The sequence below is a fragment of the Podarcis pityusensis genome (assembly GCF_964106645.2).
Source record: "Podarcis pityusensis genome assembly, chromosome: 7".
Taxonomy (NCBI): domain Eukaryota; kingdom Metazoa; phylum Chordata; class Lepidosauria; order Squamata; family Lacertidae; genus Podarcis; species Podarcis pityusensis.
In genome coordinates, this window is record NC_138031.1 from 22,875,021 (window position 1) to 22,902,901 (window position 27,881).

Sequence of the window (27,881 nt, forward strand, 5' to 3'; positions counted from 1 at the left end):
TGCTTTTGCCAGGCTGTGCAGATTTGTAATGGCTTAAAGCCTTTATCTATAGATGAAGTTTTCTTAATTCTTCCAGACAATGATTAAAAAGGTGACTTGAAATTGACCATGAATGTATTCCTTATCAAGTTGTATCAAAATTTTAATAACGTTATTTTGTTTCATAGTGCATATTGTATACATTGTTTGAAGAGGACTTTGTCTGGAAATGTAGCCTAAAAAATCTTTTAATAATTATTAAATTGAATCAGATTAGTAGTGCAGGAGAACCAATGTGTCCTTAAATGATTCAACCATTTAAGTGGCATTGGTCAGCAATGGTTGGTTATGAACAGTTCCACTGGCTGCACAGATCATAGCAGGAACCTTCTAGAAAGTTCTGAAAGATTAGGAGTGCTTTCCCCCTCCTGCCCCATGGACTGCCACATTCCACACGTTGGAAAAGAGGTGAAACCATTGCCTTCCCTCTGTTTCTTTCTGGTCACAAAATTTGAACCCTGAATACAATTGCTTGTTTTTTGCTTTATCCTTTTTATGAAAACTATTTTCCACTTTTCTCCCCAGTCAGTAAGGCTCTGCTTAATTAGGGTTGGGAATGTGGTAGCAAGATCTCAGTCAGATTTTCACAACTCCTGCTTTGCTTTCTTAGGCAGCAGTCACAATTGTTGAAACTTGTAGTTGGCTCTGAATGCTTTATGCATGATGTTGCTGTATTGTTTTATTGTATTGTATTCTTGGCATGTTGAGTTTTGTATGCTGCCCTTGCTTGAGTTAGGATGAAGGGCACTTTAAAAATACTTCAATTAAGAAATCAATTCAAAAGCAAGTCTTTGGTCATGCTGTATACAATGGTTTGTTGGTAGAACTAAGTGGGAAAAGGCTGCCTCTGTCTCCTTGGCTGCTGTGTATGACTGAGGATTGGCAGCATCCCTGAGCTTTCAGTTTTTTCAGACTTTCTTGGAGGGACCTGTTTTGTTTACACAGACTCATTTCCCATACATATGACTGCATGGGATACTCACTGAAGGAACCTGTAAGCAGGAATAATGTTTTCAGAAGCTCAGCTTCTCAGATTTTTTGAAAATGCTCTGCCTTTTTTCCTTTTAATCAATACCACATCACCTTGAAAATCACATTTATGCATAATAAAGACAACACAGCTCTTTTTTTTTTTTTTAACCTTATATTAGTATTTTTCCTCCTAGGGGTGTAGTTCCTTTTAGCCAAAGGAAGAAGATGCTGGAAAAGGCTAGAGCCAAAAATAAAAAGCCTAAGTCTAGTGCTGGTATTTCCTCAATGCCAAATATCACTGTTGGTACTCAGGTATGTAGAGGCTTACTGTGTGACATTTTAAAGCTTTGAGAAGGAACAAATCCACCATTAAGACCCTTTTTATGATGCAGTGACATGTGCAAATAGTCTGCAGATAGACTCTAACGCAAGTGCTCCCATAACCTGAAGTGACAGAGCTTAAACCACCTGTTCATATGCGGCTCTGTGCTGTGAACTAGCTGCAACCATATTAGGCTCTTGCCTTTCTTCTCTGCGTTGTCACTGATGCTCCTAAAAAGTTTCCGATATGCTGGTGTGCCTGTAGTTGCCCTTTTGCCTTAACCTTTTCCTTTCCTTCAAACCGGGTGCCCTTATTAGGAAACTATGTGGTAGGAAAAAAGGTAGCCAATGTGGTTCCCTCCAGATACTGTCGGATAACAATTCCTATCAGTCCTAACCAGCATAGCCAATTGCTAAGGATGATAGGAGTTGTAGTCCAGAAACTTCTGGAAGGTGCACCCTATTGGCTACACCCATTCAGAGACTTTTGCAGCTAAGATAGAGATAATATTCCATATGTCACTACTAAAAAACCTGATAAAATTATATTAAGTACTTAACCTCTTCTAAGTGTTGTTTTGCTTACATAGTTTTGATTCTTCATTTGGCATGAATGGGACTTTAGGGTGAAGGGTGGGTAACAAACAAACAAATAAAAAGAGTTGTTTACCCCCCTTGTTGATTGATTGCAGGTGTGTTTGAGAAATAATCCTCTCTATCATGCTGGAGCTGTTGCTTTTTCAATTAGCGCTGGGATTCCTAAAGTTGGCGTCTTAATGGAATCTGTTTGGAATATGAATGACAGCTGTAGGTTTCAGCTCCGGTCACCAGAGAGTTTAAAGAACATGGAGAAAGCTAGTAAAACAACTGAAGCAAAGTAAGTGTTCTAAACTTTTGACAGGGACACAGTAGACGGTGAGGGAAAAAGATCTTGAACTGGCATTAGATTGTGGGTCTCTGTACTCCAGCTCCTCACTGTTTCCATAAATGAAACAGACATGAGTGCAATAGAGGGCTGTAAATATTGCTCTGAAGACTGTTTAGCAAATACTTGAAAGAAGCAAGTCACACAAAGAATGTGCTTTGCATTGCCTTTTCATACTGACAAACCACATACTTAAGAGTATGTTGATTTCCCCCCAATACAAATTAATGGTTTGAAAATGGCCATAAACAGTTCTTCTGTATATTGTTGCAGTATATATTTGCTGTTATATTGCATCAGCAAAAACTTCTGTTGACTTAAGAAACAATTCAGAAGTTAGTATCTCTGCCCAAAGTGTTAACTAGTTTTCACATTGTATTCATGGAAAATAAATGTAACAACTGCCTTGTTTTTTTTTTAAATAAATCCTAGGCCTGAAAGCAAACAGGAACCAGTGAAAACTGAAATGGGTCCACCACCGTCTCCAGCTTCTACCTGTAGTGATGCTTCTTCAATAGCAAGCAGTGCATCAATGCCATATAGTAAGTCATATGAGGAGGTTTTGGGTTTTTTTGCCCTGTTGAAATCCACTGTGGTGCAACGTCTGCCAATTATATTAATGTATCCATATTTAATTCCTGAATTCCTGAATAATGTAAGAAACAGTGTTCCATAGAGGAATATTTGCAGGATAAAATTAGCAAAATACCAACTTAAGTAGATGGCACAAACTTCACAGAAGGCACTTCCTGTGAAAAATGACATAAGTAGCCATGTGCTTGTTTTTAGACATAGAATATGCGTGTCGCAGACATGCTACAAAGGAGACTTTTAATCTGTTACTTTTTTTCTTAAGAGCGGCGGCGATCTACACCTGCCCCAAAAGAAGAGGAGAAAGTGAATGAAGAACAGTGGTCTCTTAGGGAAGTTGTCTTTGTGGAAGATGTTAAGAATGTTCCTGTTGGGAAGGTTTGTATAAAATAAGCTTTCTTAGTTTCCTTTAATTTGCTGTGTACCAATCCTTTAAAAATGGATAGAAGAAAGCTGTTTTACAGCAAACCTAGCCATAGTGGTTTGAAATTGTATTGTTGGTGAAAATCTGGTTTTGTGTGGTGGCACTGCTTGCTTTTCTGGATGTTTTAAGTACAGTTTAAGATTCCCGAACCCCCATTTCACTTCAGAGAATTTTTAATTCTGCTTCAACACTATGCAATATGTTCTCTTTTATAGGTACTGAAGGTGGATGGTGCTTATGTTGCTGTAAAATTTCCGGGGACATCTACTACTGCAAATTGTACAAACAGCTCTGGTTCGGATCCTGATCCATCTTCTCTTCTCCAAGATTGTCGGTTGCTCAGGATAGATGAGCTCCAGGTATGTTTGCAATGCCAGGACTTTGGCCCTGTTTGATTATCTCTGCTGCGGCCACAGTTTCTAGAGTTTATGTTCACTTCCATCACTCCATCTCAAAGAGATGTCAGACTTTGAGAATATAAGAACCAGAGATATTAAAAGTAAAGTCTTCAGAAGTTACATATTTTTTAGTTTAGAAAGACAGACATCTAAGGGGAGACATAAGTTAGATTTTAGAAATTACACACACAGTAATTTTTCTTTTATAAGAATCTGGAGTCTGTGACATTAGGCAGTAGGTTTGGAACAGGCAAAAGAAAGAACTTCGCGCAACACATAAATTACTTTAAATACATGGCTGGGATGTAGTGCTGGTCATTTGCTTAGATGGCATTAAAAAGTGTAGACCAATTCATGGGTTGATCATTGTCTATTAGCTATGACAGCTAAGTGGAGCCCTCCCATTAATAGATGACATACTTATGCTTATCACATGCTGGGGACAAAAAAGAGGGGATGGCCTTCACCATCATGCATGGCTAATGAGCTTTTTAGGCATCTGGTTGGCTGCTGTTGCAGAAGAATCCTAGTCTTTTCAAGCAAATTGTACATTCTTAAAGAGGGGGGAATTAAGCCAATTCTGTAGATTGCATTGGATGTACAGAAATCTGTTTTTGTTACAGGTGGTAAAAACTGGTGGGACACCAAAAGTTCCAGATTGTTTTCAGAGGACTCCTAAAAAGTTATGTATTCCAGAAAAAACAGAAATACTAGCTGTGAATGTAGATTCCAAAGGTAAGGATGAAGGGTTTTTTTCCTTCTCATTTTATCTATTGCTTGCTTTAGAAAAAAGAAAGGTACTTATCCTATTAGAGAATTGTTAAACTGAGTCATCTTAATTTCATTAATCAATATTTGCTAGTTTAATGGTTTTAAATATTTTTTGGAGCAAATAATTTGTTGGTCAGTGTTCTTTTTTGCACACTTTCAGGAGTACATGCCGTCCTGAAGACCGGGAACTGGGTTAGATATTGCATATTTGATCTTGCAACTGGAAAAGCAGAACAAGAAAACAATTTCCCCACTAGCAGTATTGCTTTCCTTGGGCAGAATGAGAGGAGCGTTGCTATTTTCACTGCTGGACAGGTTTGTTTCCTCTCAGCTTCATGCGTTTTAAATGTTTCCTACCACCCTAAAAGTACCTCTTTAATGGGTTACTTAATGTTGATAAATGATTCCATTAAACAAGAAATGTAGAAAAATAAATCATCATGGCAGACTTAACTGTCAGTGCTCCTGATCCCTATCTGGTGATGGAAGTGGTAAAGAAAAAGAAAAAGGTGGGTAGATCAATGTTATAGTGAGGGATAAGGCTTTGTAAGCTACTGACACAAGTTAATGGATCTTGGGAAGATCCATCTTGCATGCTTCTGATATTGGATATTGTAGTAATGTATATGTATTCCCCTATTCAAACTGCACAAAGAAAGCATTTGAACTTGGTCTTCTAGTCCGTTCTGGATATTTGCAGGAGTGTTCGGTGAGGACGACAGGTACTACACCTGTTGTCTGACACAACCTGGAGGGATGCCGGTGGCGCTGTGGTCTAAACCACTGAGCCTCTTTGACTTGCCAATCAGAAGGTCGGCCGTTCAAATCCCCGCGACAGGGTGAGCTCTCATTGCTCTGTCCCAGCTTCTGCCAACCTAGCAGTCCGAAAGTATACCCGTGCAAATAGATAAATAGGTACCGCTGTGGTGGGAAGGTAAACGGCGTTTCTTTGCACTCTGGTTTCCATCACAGTGTGCCGTTGCGCCAGAAGTGGTTTAGTCATGCTGGCCACATGACTCAGAAAGCTGTCTGTGGACAAACGCCGGCTCCCTCGGCCAGAAACGAGATGAGTGACGCACCCCACAGTCGCCTTTGACTGGACTTAACTGTCCAGGGGTCCTTTACCTTTACCTTACCTTACCTGGAGGGAGAGGTATCAGGTGATGGAGACGTCAGCACTGTGTGGGCATATCAGCAGAAACACCAGACGGGCTTCATCAGTGCATCTATGTTGATATGTCAGGTGATAGAGCTACAAATCAATAACGAATGAGAAAAATAATGACAATTTAAATTCTATAAAAATCTACTTTTTGTGCAGGAATCTCCAATCATTCTTCGAGATGGAAATGGCACTATATATCCAATGGCAAAAGATTGTATGGGTGGAATAAGAGACCCTGATTGGCTTGATCTTCCACCTATTAGCAGCCTGGGAATGGGAGTTCATTCCTTAACAAACCTTCCTGCCAATTCAACCATCAAAAAGAAAGCTGCTATCATTATAATGGCTGTTGAGGTAATTCATATATATATCTGTCATACTCTCTCTTAGAGACATTATCTTGCACCACCTGGATTACTCAGTGTTTTCAACTGAACTTTTCCTTTTTACAAATATATCTAAACAGAGTAATCTTAGATATGAGAGCTCTGTGACAAAAGTAGCTTACTGCTAGTTACAAAATGCAGCTGTCTAAATTGATACTTCTAGTATAAAGTCTATTTTTTGTTCAAATGTTTGCTATTACTGTTTATAGGTGCTCTGGACCTAAATTCTCTTTAATGCAGGGAGAAAATGTGATTTTTAAAAAACATAGCTTAATCCACATTTCCACTTATAAGTGGGTCAGGAAGGGCAAACCCAAAAGAGCACATAGATTCATAGAATCACGTGCAAATAGTTGTGTAGGTTCATCTTCTCTCTGTTTTACTGTGATAACAGTTTTGGAACATCATTTTCGGATGTTGTGATTTATTTTAAAAAATTCATCCACCCTAGAAATTAACTTTAAATAACAGTTTTTAATAAGATGGGATATCTGGGTATTCAAAATGCTTTTAAAAACAATGCTAAAATAGGTTATAGTCCTTTTTATTTAAATTGCAGTAGCAAATTAAAACTTTCCTTTTAAAACAAGCTTCGATTCTGTTGCTTAAATATTGATTTCTAGTGCTAGTGCTAGTGTGTTTACTTTTTAGTTGGTTTTTAAATGTTGTTAATTTGTGTTTTCATAACTGGATTATCGTTGCTTTTATGCTTGCTTTTTATTTGTAAGCCACTTTAGACAATTTCTTTATGAAAGGGATAAATGGGATATAAAGATTTTTAAAATGTAAATAAATGTATAACTAAAATTTGTTTGCCACACATACAATTTTAAAAGCATTGCAGCTGGGATATAGGATTCCCAACCTGCCTGTCCTGAAATCAGTTTATTGATCCTGCATTTGACAGCTAAAATCTTAGTTTATCATTTAAATATATAGTACTTTTAAATGTTACACGATCAGTTTTAGGTATTTATTTCATTTGTATCCCGTACTTGGTTTAGGTCAGGATAAAGTACTGATGCTAAAAGAGGCTGCAGAATGTAGCATAGGGCAAGGGAATGTTGCTTGCTCTTGTTTTATTAACGTCTCTCTCAATTTTTCTGAGCACAGAAGCAAACTTTAATGCAGCATATTCTCCGATGTGACTATGAGGCCTGCAGACAGTATTTGATGAACCTCGAGCAAGCTGTTGTCTTGGATCAGAATCCACAAATGCTGCAGACTTTCCTCAGTCACAGATGTGATGGAAATCGAAATATTCTGCATGCTTGTGTATCTGTGTGTTTTCCAACCAGTAATAAAGAAACAAAAGAGGAAGAGGGTAAGTTCAGTGATCTCATGCTGATGAGATTCTTCTGAGAGCTTTTGCATGAAGGCTAGAAAGATGAGTCAGAATTGTTTAAAACCTGTTCTCAAATAGTTACACAAACACAGACACAGGTACACACACACAGCAACTTCAGTAGTAATGAGACATGTCGTAAACCAGCAAGGCAATCCGGTTGGAAAATGCAGGAAGAGAGTATGATAGAAAGGGAAACAAATGTCCCAACTGGCAACAAGTTTCAGTTCAGCATCACATTTTCCACTTGGTAAATTAAGTCACTTGGAAATAAGGGTGGGATCTGAAATGCTGCGCTCAATGTTCCATGTGTGTATCAGGCTATTTCAAGGCTCCCTTCCCACTGCAGTCTTCCAGTCCTGAAAAGCTGGGCTTGGAGGTTATGGGACCATCTGGTGCAGTATTCAAAGCAGCACGGAGAAGCTAGCGCCAGCTCCATTGCCTGCATGTGTGGAAGTGCTTGGAATCCAGCCATAATTCTTGCCTCTAATGTACACTGGGGGAATTTAGCAGATGACGCTTGCGGAAAGACGGGAATTTCAAGATGAAACAGGCCATTGTGAACTTGAAGCATAAGGTTATGACTGTTGAAACAAAGAAAAACAGAGAGAGAGAGAGAGAGAGAAAGGTGGAAAGGAGCAATTTATGTCAAAAAATGGCCCATGTGATGCATTAAACTGTTTTACAGCATGAACTGGAGATCTACAAAACAGAGAATCCTATTAAACTAGAAATAATGGAAACATCTATGTATACTGTATATGTCTGCAGTGGGGCAAAATACATGAAGTTTTTGAGGAACTAAAAGCAGAAGAAAGTGTACTTTCTAAATCATTTAAAATACATTTCTACACCATTTACACCCTTCTCCTAACTTGCTCAAGGCCATATACAATTTTAAAAATAATAGCATATAAATCTACCAAGCATGCTGCAAAGGAAATAGGGGTGAGGAAGTAGAGGGGAAAGCAAGCAAATTCATTTACCAATTCTCTAAAGTACATACATTTTTCTGAACCTCTGAATGTGTTGTCCAACAAATGAATGATTTATGGAGCTGCTTGGAGACTGGTTTTCTTATTTAGCAAAAAAGAACCTAAGTTTTCCTGCTTACCACTGAGTGCTAGAATTGCTCGGTTGTGTATTTGTGTGTTATGTGTTTTCCAGTTTAAATTGTCCTGTCTTTCTCTTCTCTGCTGTGGAGTTTTTTTGCTATTCAGCAATCAAACCCATTGTCATCGTTATACATTTGCATATAAATATTGAGAAATTCCATGTTGATTTCATATACAAATTTTATATAAAAGTGACAGAGAAGCTTTCGGTTCTTTAGTGTTTAATGTCTCTGTAAAAAACAGATGCCAAGTTTCTTCTTTATGCTTCAGAAGCAGAGCGCTCCGAAAGGAACACATTTGCTGAAAGGTTATCTGCCGTCGAGGCGATTGCAAATGCTATTTCAGTGGTGTCAAGTAATGGACCGGGAAATCGTGCAGGATCCTCTAGCAGCAGAAGGTAAGCTAGTGGAAACTTCTCTTTTTGCTATTGCAGTATTAATTACCGGCAAGACATTATGAATTAACGCAGGCCAGGATCCAAAGGGCTGCTTGGGAGGTCCCGTGGCTCAGTGATAGAGCACATCATCTGCATGTAGAATGTCCCAGATTGACCCCCTGGCATCTCCAGTTAAAAGATCAGGTAGCAGGTGATAGGAAGAGAGTTTCTTCCTTGGAAAGGCGCTGCCAGTCAAAAATACTGGGTTAGATGATCATTATAAGGTAGCTTCTCATGTTCCTAAGTGTGTGCGGGTTAGATTTCTGGCTCTTGTTTTTTGAACAAGAAAACCACCATACCGTATCACAAACTACTTTTCAAATCTTTTGATGAGCAACAACAATACATATCCTTTTTTCCAGTAAGCACGGGAACTTGCTTCTTCTTTCCCTGACTTACTGTGGTGCTGCTTTCCCTCTTTCTGCTTGTCTCTGATAGCACCCTCCATCTAACCCAGGGTTTGGCTGGCAGCAACCCTCCAGAGAGGCATAACTTGTATCAGGTGGACAGGACTATGTGCCCTTTTCTCTGGTTTGAGCCACAGTTCTTTCATATTTGGCTGGGATTGACGACAGTCTTTCCTTAACTCCTTATTAGAGGAGAATTGGAGTTTGTTTCTGGCTCTAGTCTTTCTAAAAGCAAGGCAACACGATGAGCAAATACAATGATGACATCAATATATACTCTTTATATAATATGAAATATATGACATCACATAAACAGAAAACTTAAGAATTTCTGAAAGTCACAAAATAGGCACTCTTAATGGATTCTCTTGAAAACATAAAACCAAATGAACCTAAGTCTTATAAGTCTCTGAAAGTCTTTGAAGACTATGCAAGTCTCTGAAAGAAGCAATGTATCAGATTCTTATCTGGTGAAAACAGACTGAAAAGCTTTGTTTATGGCGTTCAATATTGCCGAAGTAGTTTGCAAATAGATGTAGTGAACAGTGATTCCAGATATACCCACTGTTTTGTAGAATTCTTCTTCAGCACAGCAGAAGGATACAGAAATGCTTCATAAACCTATCTATATGGTGAATGGAAAAGTATAACAACAATTGCTATGGAATAGTGGTCATAAAGTTATGTTTTCACCAGATAAAGCTTGTTTTCACCAGATAAGAATCTGATACATTGCTGAAGAGTTTGGATTTGATATCCCGCTTTATCACTACCCGAAGGAGTCTCAAAGCTGAGAGGCTTCAGAGAAGTGTGACTAGCCCAAGGTCACCCAGCAGCTGCATGTGGAGGAGCAGAGACGCAAACCCGGTTCACCAGATTACGAGACTAACGCTCTTAACCACTACACCACACTGGCACCCTGTACTCCTACGTTGGAGCCCACTCACTTGCAAACCACCTGCAATGTGTTTTTGCTTGCTAGTTATTCCCTTTTCTCCCCCAGTCTTGGGGGGGGGGCACGCTTGCTTATAAATTAAATGCGAGAGCAACTTCAGGCTAACCGCAGTTACGAGGAGAATGCAAAGTTGAATTGGTACATTGACAGTACTGTGTCTAAAATACGTGCCGTATTTCTTTTTTACATTTAATAATTGGTGTGGCATTTATATTGCTTTCTTTTCCACATATTAGTTATAAATGCAGACAAAAGTTTGTTTGGCATTCTCGAACACTAGGTTGCCTTCAGTATGCTTCCTGCGCAAGAATAGGCAAGCACTAGTTTTAGGATTTTCTGTTTGGTCTTAGTTTGCGACTGAGAGAAATGATGAGAAGATCTCTGAGAGCAGCAGGTTTGGGCAGACATGAAGCAGGGGCTTCATCTAGTGATCATCAGGATCCAGTTTCTCCTCCCATCGCTCCTCCAAGCTGGGTGCCTGATCCTCCTGCTATGGACCCTGGTAAGATTTTCACATGCACTTGTGCATAAGTGTAAAAGTAGATATAAATTGCCTTTTGTTTGAATTGTGAAAGAGTGTAGGAATAAGAAATGCATTGCATCAATGTTATTACAACTTCAGTGGTGCAAAGCATTTAGCTAGTTAGCCACTTCTGTGCTTTCAGGTGAAAACTGAGTGTTAAAATTTTCTGATTACAGCTTGTAGGCAGATGTTGCTTATTTCAATAATGTGACTTGCTGTCTGCTATAATGTTAGCTGCACTTACCAGTAGTTTCATTGAATAGCCTTTGGAAGGAAAGAAAATTTAAAGATATAGTGTGGTTAGTTTCTGTGGAGTGCGCATGTTGCCAGGGATGTGTTTTATGTATTGATGTGCATCCTACTGTTCTGTTTACTAAAAGATGGTGACATTGATTTTATCCTGGCCCCTGCTGTGGGATCTCTTACCACAGCAACAACTGGCACTGGCCAAGGACCCAGCACCTCCACGATACCAGGTGAGAACATGCTATTTTGTATACTTGTATATGACTTAACACAAAGAAATGGCAAATGCTCGCTTCATACATGGTATTTTAGTGCAGCTTAAATGTTCCCTCCTATAACTTGAAGGTGCATCTTCCCATCATTCTGTATAATGAATAAGGGTGCTTAACATATCAATCTGTCTGTCCTGTTAAAACTATTTGGCACTGCTTCACACATTAAAATATGTTGGCCAATATTGGTTTCAGGACATGAAGTTTCCCGTCCTTTATATACACTCAGATTCATAATTTAGCATCAGGTTTCTGACAATGTGATAGTGTTGGCTAATAATAAAGCTTGATACAGGAATCCCTCTTCTTGTCTAGAATGTTTTAAGTAAGTGAGCTACTTTTGTAGGCAGCTATTTTTCACTAATACTTTTCCAATCTGCAGGTCCTTCTACAGAACCCTCTGTAGTGGAATCAAAGGATCGGAAGGCAAATGCTCACTTCATACTGAAATTGTTATGCGACAGTGTGGTTTTACAGCCTTATCTTCGGGAACTGCTATCAGCCAAGTAAGGGGTCTTTATGTGCATGTCTTGTAGTGTTTTCATCTACTTGGGAAGCCAAGCTTTATGAAGAATGTTTGAGGGAATTGGGTACGGTTTACAAAGCTGCACTGAGCCTTGATATAAACAGCTCCATTTTGTATTTGTTAATAAATTGATTTTTCCATTTTTGTTTATGCATCAGATCTATTACCTTCATTTTAACTTTAAAAGTTAAAACAAAACAAAAATGGAAAAAAGTTGGGGTAGTACTAAATCAGGCTCTTTCTGCTAAACCTAGAAGACTACCTTTTAAACTTAACTGAAAATGATACTGACATATTACTGTTTTTTAGGGATGCAAGAGGTATGACACCGTTTATGTCTGCTGTAAGCGGCAGAGCATATCCTGCAGCAATTACCATTTTAGAAACTGCACAAAAAGTTGCCAAAGGTATGTGAATACTGTATGTGATTCTTGCTTTATGTATGCCAATAATTGAGGGCTTTCCCCTTCCTAAATCTCTGGATTAGACATTGGAATAAAATGTAAAATATTGAATTAATAGAACATGCCAGTCTTCCTGCTGTCCATGAATAACTTCCTGTTATCTTCTTGGTTTTAAAAAGTGTCTGATTCAATAGATACAGTTTCCTGTAATAATTTCCCTGCAGGAGGCTATGCTTTGATATCCATTGGTTTTCGTTTCTGTGAAAATAGGTCAGGGCAATTATTGATAGAAGGTTGTGAATAGTGGCAGGTTTCAATGAAACAAAGATAAAAACCTGTTCTCTATAGAGGAGGAGTTTTGTTTAGTATAACTAATACAATTTGAAGTCATTTTGGAGGGAACCATGAGTGCATTCAGTTAGCTGATGTGCAGTGTGGTTTAGCAGTAATGTTAAAGTGCCGTGATGTTTTATTTTCTTCATAGAGGACCTTTGAGAATTATTTGAGAATTATTACCTCAAGTTGCTAGCTCTTCAAAGAGTATGTATAACTTCATTTTAAGCACTATCTTTCTCGTTTTTTAAAAAGCGGAGGCAACTTCAGGTGAAAAAGAAGAGGATGTGTTTATGGGAATGGTTTGTCCAACTGGCACAAACCCAGATGACTCTCCTTTATATGTCCTATGTTGCAATGATACATGCAGCTTTACATGGACTGGTGCAGAGCACATAAATCAGGTAAAATAAGGGAACTTAATTGGTTTTTTGTGCTAGGTGTAAAGACAAGCTCATATTCCTGAGCTTTTAAGGATAGATTTTTAAATTCTTGCCGTTCTCTTACTGCTGGGTTTTCTGGGGAAAGGGCTGGGTGGGGGGAAGCTTTGGCTTAACAAGAAACCATTAACAAGAAGCTTAACATTATTTCATTGTAATCTAACTTGAAAACTCTTGATGAATAAATAAGGCTGCAATTTTGTGCATACTTACCTGGGAGTAAGTTCCATTGAACTTGACGGTTCTTTACTTCTATGCAGACACGTACAGAATTGTTAGCTACCACTTAAAAGCAGCACCATAGAATTACACATAGTACTCCATCCCCCCCCTTAAAATGCTCAATTTTCTCTTTGTAGGATATATTTGAATGTAGAACATGCGGTTTACTGGAGTCTCTGTGCTGTTGCACAGAGTGCGCAAGGGTGTGCCACAAAGGTCATGATTGCAAGTACGTGTGTTTATTCCTAACATCAAGACTTCTGCAGGTTGCTGTGTATTTTCAGGGATGATTCAGTTTCATTTTGCTTGAAAATGCAGTAGAATTTTATTTCTTTTAGTGCTCTGCTGTACCTAAAATTTTCGTTAGTGAATGGATTGAGAGATGATTGAAAGAAGCTGGAATTGCAACTTGGGCCTGGGTCCACAGTGTAGGGATGGGGAGGGGAGATGAAACCAGCTACGTAGCCTCCTCTCCAGCAGTGTCACAGAGAGGTGAGATAAATCAGGCATTTACTTAGGACTGATAATAGGGGGAGAAGCTGCCACCCCATTTTCAAGGCCACCGTTTCTGCAAACTAATGTAGCCTTTCATGAACAAGAACTGGAAAATGGTATTTAGATGAAAAACACTTCAGTTGAATTAGCAGGGTTTTAAAAAAATGATTATGGACATAGTGAAACTGGTTGTAGTGTATGTCGATATGGAAACTGCTGTTTATAAATTTATAAATTGTATTTACACATTTTGTCTCTACTTTCAGGCTGAAACGCACATCCCCAACAGCCTACTGTGACTGCTGGGAGAAATGCAAGTGCAAAACATTAATTGCAGGACAGAAGTCTGCTCGTCTTGATTTGCTTTTCCGGCTGCTTACCACCACAAACCTTGTCACCATGCCAAATAGTAGGCAAGTGTCCCTTGTATAGTGGGATTGATCTGCCCCACAAAAAGCCCCAGTGTAGTCCCTATGTCAACTCTTGGTTTGTTTGTATGTTTACAGGGGGGAACATCTTTTGCTCTTCTTGGTGCAGACAGTTGCAAGACAAACAGTAGAACATTGCCAGTACAGGCCACCAAGAATTAGGGAAGACCGTAATCGTAAGACTGCAAATCCTGAAGGTGGGACTCTTTTCTCGTTTACAAGATTTTTCTGTTATTGTAGCAACTGCTGCAGTAACAGCTTACATGCTTTTCTTTAATTCCTTGGCTTTAGATTCGGATATGCCAGATCATGATTTAGAACCTCCACGATTTGCACAGCTTGCCTTGGAACGGGTTTTGCAAGATTGGAATGCACTGAAGTCTATGATCATGTTTGGCTCACAGGAGAACAAAGACCCGTGTGTATTAACGAACTAGTTATGATTATACTTTTGAGCACTGACTTTGTATCATAGACTTGGGAACTTACATTATATTTCCTCTTCCCCCGCTTTCTTTTGCTTTTTTCCAAGTCTTAGTGCAAGCAGTAGGATTGGTCATCTGTTGCCTGAAGAACAAGTGTATCTTAATCAGCAAAGTGGAACTATTCGGCTGGACTGTTTTACACACTGCCTTATTGTAAAGTGTACAGCAGACATACTGGTAAGGCATATTTAAATAACACGGTGCCAAAGAAATTTGTCAATTTGATGCTTATGCGCTTAGAAGGTATGAACGTTAATGTGATTAGCAGATCTAAGTTGTGGCAAGTTTGTCATAACTCTTACATATTCAGTTCCTTTGCACAAGAATTTGCATGGTTGCATCGCCGTAGTAGACATTTGCTCCAGTAAACTTTTCTTTACAGCTTTTAGATACTTTGCTGGGGACACTTGTAAAGGAACTGCAGAACAAATACACTCCAGGTCGCAGAGAAGAAGCAATTTCTGTTACAATGAGGTTTCTGCGTTCTGTGGCAAGAGTTTTTGTTATCCTCAGTGTGGAAATGGCTTCCTCAAAAAAGAAAAAGTAAGCTTTTTTTAAACAACTTAAATTATTGCTTGGGGCAGTGAAAGAAAATGCTTAAGATTTTTTATTTATAAAATGCCCCTCAATAGTTCAGTAGCATCAAGAGTAGCCATATGCTCTCAGACTTCCCCCAAATGCCTGTGTGAATGAAGCTGTTTTCTAAAAACTGTGAGAGGGACTACTTGATCCCCATAGGGAGGGAGTTCCACAAGTGCGAGGCTACCCAAAAAGACTCTATCCCATGTCATCCCACCATAGTGAGCTATGCTCACTGGTGTGTCTGCAGAATGAGCTGCCTCCTGCAGATTGCAAGGCCTGGCCTGGCAAATAAGGAGAAAACTAGCAAGTAGTGAGGTCCTAAGACCTTGAGTTGGACCCAGCACCAAAAAATAAGTAGCCAGTGTAGTTCATGCAGGATCGGTGTTGTGCGGTCCCATCTTGCTGTACCTCTCTTGCCGTGTGGCCATGTTCTGCACCATCTGCAACTTCCAGATCTTCTTCAAGGGTAGATGTCATTGTATTTTGACAGAGGAAACAGTCCTCTGCAGAGTGAATTCAAACCATGTTTCAGTTAGTACAATGAAACAAATATGCACATCTGTGTCTACAGATAGCATTATTACACAGAAACCTTGGGGCTTTTTCATGCTGTGTATCCTGAAACATAGGAACAAATAGGGATGCATGTCTTCATACAGCATCCCGGATAGTATCACTGTCCCCCCACCATCTGTAAGCCAAAGCCTGCCATGGTCGTATAACTTGGGTACCACACTATGCCTCTGATTCATATTGCTATTAAGACTGCAGAGTAAATGAAATGCTTTGATTTATGAAAAGCTACATGAATGGGTTAGTCATTGTTTTATAATTAAACTTGTTGTGTTTTGAGTCTTTTCCCATAAATGTAGCGCTCCAACCGTATAAATATACTTCTAACTTTCTTTCAGTTTTAAGGTAAAGTTCAACATACTGTTTTGTATCCACCGGGCTGCTAGTGGAACAGTAGGCCAACCACTAGACTAGAGGTGGGGACCAGAATTTTTGCCCAAGAGACAGAAAGAAGGGCTGTATTTTAACAGTGTTAAGGGGGAAGCAATGCAGCTTGACTATTGACTGAACAGGATGAACAGATAAATAGTTGTGCGAATACAAAACCATTAAACAAGCTGTTCTGGTTTGTGTGTATTCTCAACCTTTTTGAATGTGGCTGTTGATGTCAGTGTTTTCCCTTCCCACGTCTTGTTTCCAGTAACTTCATTCCGCAGCCAATTGGGAAATGCAAGCGTGTATTCCAAGCTTTGCTACCTTACGCTGTGGAGGAATTGTGCAATGTAGCGGAATCCCTCATTATCCCAGTCAGAATGGGTATTGCACGTCCTACGGCACCTTTTACGTTGGCAAGCACTAGTATAGATGCTATGCAAGGCAGCGAAGAACTGTTCTCAGTAGAACCACTACCTCCCCGGCCGTCATCTGATCAATCCAGCAGGTAATGCTCCTTAATGTTTATCATTATAAATGCATTCTTCTAAATCATATATGCTTTGGCCACCTATCCCCAGACATTCACTATGATAAAGGTAAAGGGACCCCTGACCATTAGGTCCAGTCGTGCAGCGCATGCAAACGCCGTTTACCTTCCCGCCGGAGCGGTACCTATTTATCTACTTGCACTTTGATGTGCTTTCGAACTGCTAGGTTGTCAGGAGCAGGGACCGAGCAACAGGAGCTCACCCCATCGCAGGGATTCGAACTGTGGTAGAGAGGCGCAAAGCAAGAGCAGCTGGCAAACAAACCAAGCTTTGGAGAAACAAGCTGAGGCTCCTTTGTTCATCTGTGAGATGGCTTGTGGTTTTGTTAAACAAGCCATAGGTAGAACAAGGTGTACAGCTAACATGGGAAGTGGACTGGGCTGGTAGCTCAAAAGAACTTAAATGAAGAATCTTTCAAAAACGAGAAGGGAAATCTATTATATTAAACTGACTATTTTAAACTAATGTTAATATATTTATGGACATATATATTCTTCTGTTTGCTGTGTTTAAGTTGATACTGTTGTGTGAAGAGAAGAAAATCATATGTGATGATGCTGTGTAAATATATATAATTGTATTTTTTAAAAAGGCTTCTTTCTTTCTTGTAGTTCCAGTCAGTCTCAGTCGTCCTATATTATTAGAAATCCACAGCAAAGGCGGATCAGTCAGTCTCAACCAGTTCGTGGCAGAGATGAAGAACAAGATGACATTGTGTCAGCAGATGTTGAAGAGGTTGTTATATTAATTGTTTTCAATGGGCAACTTTCTATTTATTTTAAAGTAGATATCAGTGCAAATGTTAAATGAATCTAGTCCTAGAATGCAAAATAATAAGTAGGCTTATGAAGTTTCAGCTATACTGCAATTTGGGATGTAAATGAGTGTACAACCTTGGTGTTACACACTACCAAAAATGAATCCATGTTAGCCTCTAGCAGCAGAAAGTCCTGTGGTACCTTAGAGAATGGCTTTGTCTATTGTCTGATCCGGGAGTAGCCAATTTGATGCCGTCTTTTCCCAACTTTTATGAGTATGAGACCACTTTTTAACCTCAAAGTTCTCTTTAATTTAGAAAATACATAATAACAAAAAGCTATTATGAACTCAGCAACACTTTTCAATGTGTTCACTTTATATTCATCACAAGAAAAAATGCATATGTTTGAAAAATAGTAGATCATCACTTACTTTTGACATTCTACAGCAGGCAGATGTCCCATCACCAGTCTTAGAATAAGATTCAGCTATCAGTATGCCATACTTCTGTAGGTGGAGTTAGGGGTGTGAGGTGCCATTTTGTTATTTGCCTAAGGTAGCAAAATGTTACAGCGCTGGCCCAAAACTAGGAATGGAGCACAAAATAAGTGTAATGAGCAATATAGAAAATGTCTAAAACAGCCATAGCTTTGAGAGCTGTATTTACAAAACATCCTTGAAGATCGTAAGCATTTACATGGTGTAAAAAAATATATTCATGTTTCAGGTTGAGGTGGTGGAGGGGGTAGCTGGGGAAGAAGACCACCATGATGAGCAAGAAGAACATGGCGAGGAAAATGCTGAGGCAGAAGGGCAGCATGATGAGCATGATGAAGATGGTATGATACCTGGGCATGTTTATTAGTCATTTTAAGATATGCACAGGGTTGGATCCAGAATAAGTTCTCTGTACCTCATTGAGTCTTATTTCCTTTCACTTTGGTCCCATTGAAGGTAGTGATGGCTGACATTCTACATTTATTTCAGTGGGACCTAAGTGTGGCAATCTTAGTTTGGATGCAACCCATAGGTTTTACCATACACAAGGAACTGTAAAATGAACTTTCTTTGGGTTAATTAGAAACGAAACAGAAAGCTACTGCAACCCCCTATTCCATTCTAACTTGTATTGCTATACGTGCATTAGTAATATCGGTATCAAAAACAGCAAGCTTGTGAGATAAATGTATGGCTTTCTGCGGTTGAGTTAAGCAGTAGTTAATGTACTACTGGAGTGCTTTAATCTGCTCAACAGTTGAGCAGTGGGAGAGCTTAAAATGAAAGATAGCTTTGTGAAGAATCTGAAATATTGTATCATGCAGACCACTGCGTTAACATAATTCTATAAATTTGTTATTAGGAAGTGATATGGAGTTGGATCTTCTAGCAGCAGCAGAAACTGAGAGTGATAGTGAGAGTAACCATAGCAACCAGGACAATGCCAGTGGGCGCAGAAGTGTTGTCACTGCAGCTACAGCAGGATCAGAAGCAGGTAATATTCTTTTTATCAGCCTTCATTTTTATGTATATTTTTGGTGTACATTATTAAAAGAATTTAAATGTGTCCCCTAGTCTGAGAGACGTTGATGGGCAAACCTTGAAGTCTACAAGTTGCTTATTTTTTAAGTTACCTTGACTGTTTTGTAGGAGAAAATCAGAAATGTTTAACTATTATTGTTGTTGTTCGTTGTTGTTAATAGAACTCTTCACCACAAGGCCCTAAGGTGGGTTACAGCAACAAAAACAATTTAAAACAAAGTAAAACCAAGCAGCAACTGTCAGGTTAATAATGTTGTTATGCTTGCAGCCTGAGGGATGTGTAAAGGTGGGGTTGCATCTGCAGCTCTGTCTTTTAAAAACACGTTGAAAAAACGCGAGGCAGGAAAATATTTGTGTGCTTCTTAAAAAGCTTTTCTTCCTTTGTAGGAGCTGAGTGCCACAGTATACTTTAGATTTCTGGCCTAATAAATAAAGCTCACCCTGCTCTCTTGTCAGTGACCCTTATAGTATATCTTCCCCCACAGGTGCCAGCAGTGTTCCAGCATTTTTTTCTGAGGATGACTCTCAGTCCAATGACACCAGTGATTCAGATAGCAGCAGCAGCCAGAGTGATGATATAGAGCAAGAGACCTTTATGCTAGATGAGCCTCTGGAGCGAACAACAAACAGCTCTCATGCCAATGGTGCCGCCCAGGCACCCCGCTCAATGCAGTGGGCTGTACGTAACACCCAGAATCAGAGGACTACCAGCACTGCTCCATCTAGTACCTCTGCTCCAGCAGGTATTATAAAAATTACTTATTTATTTTTTTACTCCACTGGGCCTTTCTTTTTTCTTATTTCCTACCCAGTGAACTGATTTTTTATTTTGTTTTTTCTTGATCAGAAGGGGTACAAGTAATTTATGTGCATCTTTTCATAAGCTGCTGTGAAGTCCTTTGTTATTTTAAGAGTAATTTATGGACTGGATAGGATCAAATATTGATAATCTGCTTTCTGCTAATTCTGGAGCTCACTTCTGTTTAGCTGTTGACGCCCCCTGAATGTGTTTCTTTCTACTTTTAGCAAGTTCAGCAGGCTTGATTTATATTGATCCATCAAACCTGCGTCGAAGTGGCACCATCAGCACAAGTGCGGCGGCGGCAGCAGCTGCTCTTGAGGCTAGCAACGCTAGCAGCTATTTAACATCGGCAAGCAGTTTGGCGAGGGCATATAGCATTGTGATCCGACAAATATCTGATCTGATGGGCCTCATTCCCAAATACAATCACCTGGTGTACTCTCAGATCCCAGCTGCCGTGAAGCTGACATACCAGGATGCAGTGAATTTGCAGGTAAAGTGCAACAAAGATATGCCAATTTCCGTGTTTAAATTGGAGTGTCTTTAATGCAAAATCTGGCTTCCACCTTTAAATTCCTTGGTATTGTCATAGTAAATAACTACTGTTTCATGCTTATTATCATTCTTCTGCCCCCTATATTGGCCACCAGGAAGGGAAATTTCTCCCCTCCTCAAGACCCTAAAACTGGTGGATAGGGAACTAAGTAAAGGTAACAGTTGAATCTGGAAATCAGGGGAATCAACGAACAAAGTGGATACATTGTGTAATTGGTTCAATGGAGTATGGTTCAGAACTTGTCTGATTTTTTTATGTTTTCGTATGTATACAAAATGTTGATCACATTTGGTTTAGAACTACGTTGAGGAAAAACTGATACCCACGTGGAATTGGATGGTGAGCATTATGGACTCCACCGAAGCTCAGTTGCGCTATGGTTCTGCCCTTGCCTCTGCTGGAGACCCAGGGCACCCAAACCACCCACTTCATGCATCACAGAACTCAACCAGGAGGGAGAGGATGACAGCACGAGAAGAAGCTAGCTTAAGAACTTTGGAGGGCAGAAGGTAGGCAAATGTACCTTAATAGTTGTATGTTAGTTTCCCCCCCTAAGTAACCACAAGCCAAAAATTCAATGCAGTTGTCCACTCTGACATGTAGCCCTTGGAGGGCTGGCTGACCAAAAGATTAGCCACCCCTGGTCTAAAATGCAATACTTCTGTGTCCCAAAACAATTTGTTTTGTTTTTTAAATCATTACAGGCGTGCTACACTGCTTAGTGCTCGTCAGGGGATGATGTCGGCAAGGGGGGACTTCTTAAATTACGCCCTCTCCTTGATGCGTTCTCACAACGATGAGCATTCTGATGTTCTTCCTGTTTTGGATGTCTGCTCATTGAAACATGTAGCATATGTTTTTCAAGCTCTCATTTATTGGATTAAAGCAATGAACCAGCAGACTACCTTGGATACACCTCAGCTGGAACGGAAGAGGTACGGAAGCCTATTACTCAATGGAAATATAGCTAGACTGTCCATGGGCATTGGTGTCCCCTTTGATTCATAACACTAATGCATGTGTCTTGTGGTTATATATGTAGCATATGCAATAGATTAGTATATATGTATAGCTGAAGATGATTAATTTCTGGTAGTCAAGTATTGTGATACCTGGAATTTAGCTATTGCTGCTGAAATATTGGCCTGGTTATGAGAATTGACTAGAAATATGAACATTTTCAGTTTTGGCATCTGCAAAATGAAGGAGGGAACGTTATGGATCCCCAATACCAAACCAGAAAGGTGGTCTAGAATGATACATTGGTCAGATCAATAGTATTGAAGGTCACATGCCTCCATTCCTCTCCCAGCATATATCTACCTGAGTGACCATAGCTCTTTGACGAAATCAAAGTTCAGGCACTCAAGTTCTTTCAACAGGAAACAGGACAATTTAACAATGTACCAAGAAACATAATAATTTCATAGAAGCCAATTTACAAAGACCCACAAACCAATCCTATTATTTCTCTTTTCTCTTTCAAAGGATTTTTTTTATTCTTTCAAAGTAGTTTCTGAAAGGATTACTGGAAGGATTTTTTTTATTCTTTCAAAGTAGTTTCTGAAAGGCAAGTGAAGCATTCATCATAATCATAAACACTATTCTCCCAGTTATCGTTTTCTTAGGAACTGAATGTTCTTGCTTTGGGTGCTTGGATTCGTTTTTAAAATAGTGGAAGGATTTAAATATATTCAGTTTTTTGGATTTAAACTACCCTTTGGAATTTGTTGAAAAGTGTTACACACAATGATGCAAATAAATAGGTTTGGCACTAAGCCTTCACTTGCATTTATAGTTAAAACATTACATTATAAGAATATGAGTACACTATACATTCAGGTCTTATTTTCCAAATACTCATGCGAAATTTCATTTATCCAAACATTAAGAATTTGTACCCTAACCTCACTACATGAACATCTGAAACAGATACCTGAGCAGCGGGACCTCTGTGTATACAAATGTCAGAGAATTACCTCCTTTAAACCTGCCATTTTTACTGAGCCCAGGCTCCTTATTGGACTCCTTTCCTTAGTCACAGCTTCATAGGGTAGGGTGAGGTGGGACACAGCTCCAGTCAGCAGCCTGAGGACCCCTCTCAAATGAAGCTGTGACTGAGGAAATAGGAGCACAGTAAGAACTCTGATCTTGGTGAAAATGGCAGCTTTACAGGAAGTAATTCAGGATGGAGGGGCAAGCACTATGCCAGCAAGCCGTGGGAACGCATTGGGATTTCCCCCATAGGAATCAATGGAAATCATAAGCTTTTTATGCACACACTCACTTAATGAACGATTTCTGAGGAAAGCGGGAACTGCATGTGTATGGTACAGCTGTAAGATTGTATAGCTGATACAGTAATTTTAATTATTTTTCTTGTGTAGCACTAGTTGTAAAATTTAGTACCACGTGCCATCTAAAATAACCTGTCATTCACTTTATTTTAAGGACCCGAGAACTTTTGGAACTTGGTCTTGACAATGAAGATTCAGAGCATGAAAATGATGATGACACAAATCAAAGTTAGTACTTGTACAGTTTGGGGTTGTGGGGAGCTGGATAGAGACTTGATCATATCTCTGGATCTTGGGTTTAAATGATTCACGGACATCAGTAATTATTCAAGCACAATAAAATTGATAAAAATGAAGTCCTAGCTGTTTTTTCCAGGGGTCAGCTGCAGGACCTATTTCAGTGCCAGGGTTCAGTGCCTTTGAAAATGTTCATAGTGTCTCTTCTGCCACTGAATAACTTACCTAGTCAGCTTCTGGGGTTTATGGTAGTGATGGGTTCACCTACACCAATTCATCTTGTATTCCTAGTGTGGTTTTTAAAAGAATCTTCCAAAAAGTCCTAACGTTAGGACACCTGGATGAGCTCCTCACTGTCCCTCTGCTTGTTCCTATGCTCTCCTTTCCCAGATTTAACTTTGTGAAGCTAGGGAATAAGGGATTGTTGCAGTAGCAACACCATTTTAAGATGTAGGCATTCACATGGACTAGGTACTAGGAACCCTTCTCTACTTTTTGCTTCTCCCCTGAAAGTAGGGTGGAAAATTCAAGTAGCTTAGTTGCAAAAAAGTGATTGTGTTGTTGGATGTGGGCACCTGAGAGAGAGAGTGAGAGAGACTGAAAGAAGAAGACAAATTGTCTGCAGAACTGCAGTCTGAATAGAAATCCAATGAGTAATCTGACAAGTTCAGCTTTGAAGTATTTGAAAAGAATAAAGGAACTAGCTGCAATCACTGTTACGATGCCGAAGTTTCCTTTGGGAGGAATGGAAGTGAAAGAGGGAAAAGCAACAAGATTGGAGGAAGATAGAAAAATAAATGACAAGGAAGAGAAGTAAATGGTAGAAAAGAGGGGAGATTTTAAAAATAGACAGGGAGTCATAGTAATATTTTAAAAGGGAAGGGTAGTTGAATGCTGTTCCTTGTTTTTATATAGCATTTTAAACGTGCAAAAGTATTATGGGGCGTTAATTTGTTGGAAGCTGCCCAGAGTGGCTGGGTCAATCCAGTCAGATGGGCAGCATATAAATAATAAATCACAATTACTATTTTTAATAATTTGGAAAAAATATAAGCCAGTATTCAAGAAGCAGACAAAAGTGGAATAACTACAGTACTGATACTTTGTCCTAAAAACACTGGACAAGTGTTATCAGCATAAAGTAACAGAGCAAATCTGTATCAAGTAATCACTGTTATATTGTAATGATTTGTTTTAACTGAACACTTTTCAGGTGCTACACTTAATGACAAAGATGACGACTCCCTTCCAGCTGAAACAGGCCAAAATCATCCATTCTTCCGACGATCAGATTCCATGACATTCCTTGGCTGTATTCCGCCCAATCCTTTTGAAGTTCCTCTAGCAGAGGCCATTCCACTAGCAGACCAGCCACATCTGTTACAGGTAATATTAACTGAGAAAGCATAAATTGCTTAATTCCTAAGCTGTACACATAATTTAATACTCCAGACACCTTAGCCATTGTTAAACAACTGTGAGCAGATTGTAAATCAGCCACAACTTCTGCTAATACATGCAGTAGGAAGTTCAGTCCCTTATTGTCCAATATGTCAATATTGTTTTTGTTAAGATACAGTACACTATTCCAATTTCCGTCTTTCCAAACAACAGCTTTTTTTGGTTTGCTTAGTTCCCCCACACCCATTACAAAACAAGCTAACTATCCAAGTTCCTTAATCAGTCTTGTTCTAATGTTAGTGAAGCAAAATATTCCTTAAGGTTAAACCCTGTAATAGTCATTTGGAGTGCCATTCCTGGGCCTGGGTAGCTAATTTGCTCAGATGCAGGACAGGAATTGATACAGCGAGTAGTTTTTTGGCATGTTACTCTTCCTCAAAGCATGGTGGCATATGAGGAAGAAAAATAAATTCTCACTGTAGAGAAGAGATGCATGGATCAGCTGCTTACGTTGTGATCAGGAAAGTTGCATCTGCATCAGTGTTGGCTCACATGTAAATTACCTCTGGGTTTTTTTCAGCCAAATGCTAGAAAAGAAGATTTGTTTGGTCGGCCAAGTCAGGGTCTATATTCATCCTCTGCCAATAGTGGAAAGTGTTTAATGGAAGTGACTGTGGATAGAAACTGTCTTGAGGTATGAATTTATTGTGATACATGTTACAAATTCATAACATTGCTTCCTTCCCTCTCCGTTCCTCCACTTTCTCTTTTCACACTTATTTTGCTAAAAAATTGAGAGCAAGTCTATATATTTATATATCCATATTTCTTTATCCACTACTCTCAATTCCCTTCCAGGCCTTCTAAGGACTTTACCTTGCCTTAAAGAACCACAAGATTACCATAGTATTCATTTCAGACTCTGGAAATGCAATTGCAGTGGCTGGAAGACAGGCTTTACCCAAATGCAATTGCTGCCTGCTCCTCTAGTGAGCAGTCAGATAGCTATTAACTCTTTCCTCAAGTGGGGAATGCATAGAAGGTGTTTCAAAAAAAGGCTTGTTAGATCCACAATGGATATTTCCAAATGTTCATAGCTATTTGTGTGTATGCAAAGTTAAATTTGGAAGAGAAAAGGCCTGCTCCCATAGAATATTAGATCTGAAAATTCCACATTGCTATTTTAGAGAGCTCCTCATCTCAATCTATAATACTATGTATAATATATTATCAGCTTGGACATTTTTAGGGCTTGCTTTGTTTCAGTGGAGAGATCCATGAATAAAAATGAACTTTGATCCCACTGATTTCTATAGGACCAGTCAAGTTAATCCAGACTCTCTGGCTCAGATAGTATTAGACTTTAGGTTCTTGCACTATAGTGACCATGTTTGCATGTCATGATGACAAGAGTTAATGATTCACTATGGATGCGTTAAGCTGGGCTGTAGCATTATGTCTGAACCAGTGATGGGGGTTTGTTTTGCTCCAAACAAACCATGATCTGTAGGCAAAGTTTGGTCTTGATTTAAAGATTGCATTTGGTTGAGTGAAACAAACCAGAGTCCCTGGTTGGGACATAATGCCAGGTTTGTTTCTCCTTCTTGTTGGTGGGGCAGAGCAAAGAAGCCAAGATCAGCTCTTTCATGATAAAGTTGACGATGGTTAATGATGATATGCAGACTGTACCAAAATAGTATTGCAGATGAGTCTAGAGCATGAAAATACCCTGCAGTGTTTGACAAACCTGTTTCATTGCCCTTTCGTTTAGGTTCTTCCAACCAAAATGTCTTATGCAGCAAATTTAAAAAATGTTATGAGCATGCAGAATCGGCAGAAGAAGGAAGAAGAACAAAATGTGCCATCTGAAGAATCGGAGAGTTCTAAGCCAGGCCCTTCGGCTCATGATCTTGCAGCACAGCTGAAAAGCAGTTTACTGGCAGAGATTGGACTGACCGAAAGTGAAGGTCCACCTCTGACATCCTTCAGGTACCATTACTTAAGAAACAACACCTTTACTTTTACTCCTTTGTGCTCAATACTGCATAGTCAGGAGTGTTGCTGCAAATGACTGCTTGGGATAGGCAACAGCAGCAGGAAAAAGAGAGAGGAAATGGCTGTGTTGTGAACACAGGCTTTCCATATTGGTTCTTATTCGATTTTATCAATTACCATTGCTTTTTGGTATTTGCATTGGTTTCGCAAGTGCCACTTTTCTTTGTACATTACCTTGCTATTTAATTCATGTGCTTGTGATCAAGATAATCCTTGATGGAAACTGCAGAGAGATTGTCACTTGACTCTTCCTGCTAGAGTTGTTTGGCAGCAACTGAACACAACATAATCCTAATTTTAACTTGCTTAGTGTATAAAAGTAATCTCTGTTCTCCTGGTTCTTTTTAAATTTTTGTCTGCCAGGCCACAGTGCAGTTTTATGGGGATGGTTATTTCTCATGATATGCTGCTTGGACGTTGGCGGCTTTCCCTAGAGTTATTTGGAAGAGTGTTCATGGAAGATGTAGGAGCGGAACCAGGATCGGTATGTATCTTCTTGAATGAAGACTGCTAGATTGTTTTGTAGGCCTTTCCTTTTACTAATACATTGTTTCTCTTTGTAGATTTTGACTGAATTAGGTGGGTTTGAAGTAAAAGAATCTAAATTCCGCCGAGAAATGGAAAAACTGAGAAACCAACAATCTAGAGATTTAACACTAGAGGTAAGAAGTTTTAGTGCTATCCTTTTGAGTTTAGCTAGATTTAAAAGATGAACGGTTGTGGATATCCTGTTGCTCTTGCAATTACTTACCTCAGTAAATTAGGATGTAAAATGGTGGCCCAGCCATCGCTGTGTATGCTGCAGCTGAAGGATGTTTTTGGGTGCTAGTGTGGCTGTATATCATATTTTCATTCTTTAGCTTGTCTGTTCGTCACTGTGTTCTCCTAATGTGCTTTCTAGGTTGATCGGGATAGAGATCTTCTAATTCAGCAGACGATGAGGCAGCTCAACAATCATTTTGGTCGCCGATGTGCTACAACTCCAATGGCTGTCCACAGGGTAAAGGTCACGTTTAAGGATGAGCCAGGAGAAGGCAGTGGTGTAGCAAGAAGCTTTTACACTGCCATTGCACAAGCTTTTTTGTCAAATGAGAAGCTGCCAAATCTGGACTGTATTCAGAATGCCAACAAAGGGACGCATACAAGTAAGTATATTGTAATAAATGTGTTATGTATAACATTGAAGACTTGGAACAGTGAAGCAGGATGAGGGGCAAGAAATTATGCAGGGATCTGCGTTATCCTCAGGCTTTCAAATCATCATGAGGGGCACATCTGCTTATTTAACAGTAAAACTGAAGATGCTGAATTTTGCACTCAACACAAATCTGTGCACTTAAGGTGGTCACAATACACACAGTTCTGATGGGGGAAAATCTGTATTCTCCATCAATCCTTCATTTAAACATAGTGTAGAACATTTTAGCATGAAATAAAGATGCCTGCAGATGCACTAAGAACGTTGGGTGCGTGGGTGGGAACAGGAAGAATTGTCAGACTGCCAGAATTCTTCTTTGGTTCCGTATTATTTCC

General features: G+C 39.4%; 1 protein-coding gene across 8 annotated transcripts in view; it reads left to right on the plus strand.

The window, feature by feature from the left end:
* The window catches only part of UBR5 (ubiquitin protein ligase E3 component n-recognin 5), a 65,547-nt gene that overhangs the window by 30,017 nt on the left and 7,649 nt on the right, over positions 1 to 27,881 (plus strand). For 6 of the 8 annotated variants that reach the window (XM_081013183.1, XM_081013186.1, XM_081013187.1 and 3 more), the window contains 36 exons: positions 1,206 to 1,323; positions 2,025 to 2,209; positions 2,690 to 2,799; positions 3,114 to 3,226; positions 3,488 to 3,631; positions 4,294 to 4,405; positions 4,602 to 4,756; positions 5,763 to 5,960; positions 7,106 to 7,316; positions 8,723 to 8,849; positions 10,601 to 10,752; positions 11,154 to 11,249; positions 11,674 to 11,797; positions 12,127 to 12,224; positions 12,810 to 12,958; positions 13,354 to 13,445; positions 13,978 to 14,124; positions 14,218 to 14,336; positions 14,431 to 14,557; positions 14,672 to 14,801; positions 15,007 to 15,167; positions 16,420 to 16,659; positions 17,314 to 17,437; positions 18,189 to 18,300; positions 18,822 to 18,953; positions 19,486 to 19,743; positions 20,027 to 20,295; positions 20,656 to 20,867; positions 21,063 to 21,293; positions 22,810 to 22,883; positions 24,106 to 24,278; positions 24,874 to 24,987; positions 26,065 to 26,282; positions 26,712 to 26,832; positions 26,912 to 27,010; positions 27,250 to 27,493. In XM_081013183.1, the coding sequence (XP_080869309.1) occupies positions 1,206 to 1,323; positions 2,025 to 2,209; positions 2,690 to 2,799; positions 3,114 to 3,226; positions 3,488 to 3,631; positions 4,294 to 4,405; positions 4,602 to 4,756; positions 5,763 to 5,960; positions 7,106 to 7,316; positions 8,723 to 8,849; positions 10,601 to 10,752; positions 11,154 to 11,249; positions 11,674 to 11,797; positions 12,127 to 12,224; positions 12,810 to 12,958; positions 13,354 to 13,445; positions 13,978 to 14,124; positions 14,218 to 14,336; positions 14,431 to 14,557; positions 14,672 to 14,801; positions 15,007 to 15,167; positions 16,420 to 16,659; positions 17,314 to 17,437; positions 18,189 to 18,300; positions 18,822 to 18,953; positions 19,486 to 19,743; positions 20,027 to 20,295; positions 20,656 to 20,867; positions 21,063 to 21,293; positions 22,810 to 22,883; positions 24,106 to 24,278; positions 24,874 to 24,987; positions 26,065 to 26,282; positions 26,712 to 26,832; positions 26,912 to 27,010; positions 27,250 to 27,493 (5,489 nt within the window). The remainder of the gene's footprint in view (positions 1 to 1,205; positions 1,324 to 2,024; positions 2,210 to 2,689; positions 2,800 to 3,113; positions 3,227 to 3,487; positions 3,632 to 4,293; positions 4,406 to 4,601; positions 4,757 to 5,762; positions 5,961 to 7,105; positions 7,317 to 8,722; positions 8,850 to 10,600; positions 10,753 to 11,153; positions 11,250 to 11,673; positions 11,798 to 12,126; positions 12,225 to 12,809; positions 12,959 to 13,353; positions 13,446 to 13,977; positions 14,125 to 14,217; positions 14,337 to 14,430; positions 14,558 to 14,671; positions 14,802 to 15,006; positions 15,168 to 16,419; positions 16,660 to 17,313; positions 17,438 to 18,188; positions 18,301 to 18,821; positions 18,954 to 19,485; positions 19,744 to 20,026; positions 20,296 to 20,655; positions 20,868 to 21,062; positions 21,294 to 22,809; positions 22,884 to 24,105; positions 24,279 to 24,873; positions 24,988 to 26,064; positions 26,283 to 26,711; positions 26,833 to 26,911; positions 27,011 to 27,249; positions 27,494 to 27,881) is intronic. The other 2 variants (XM_081013185.1, XM_081013184.1) reach the window with 2 other exon arrangements.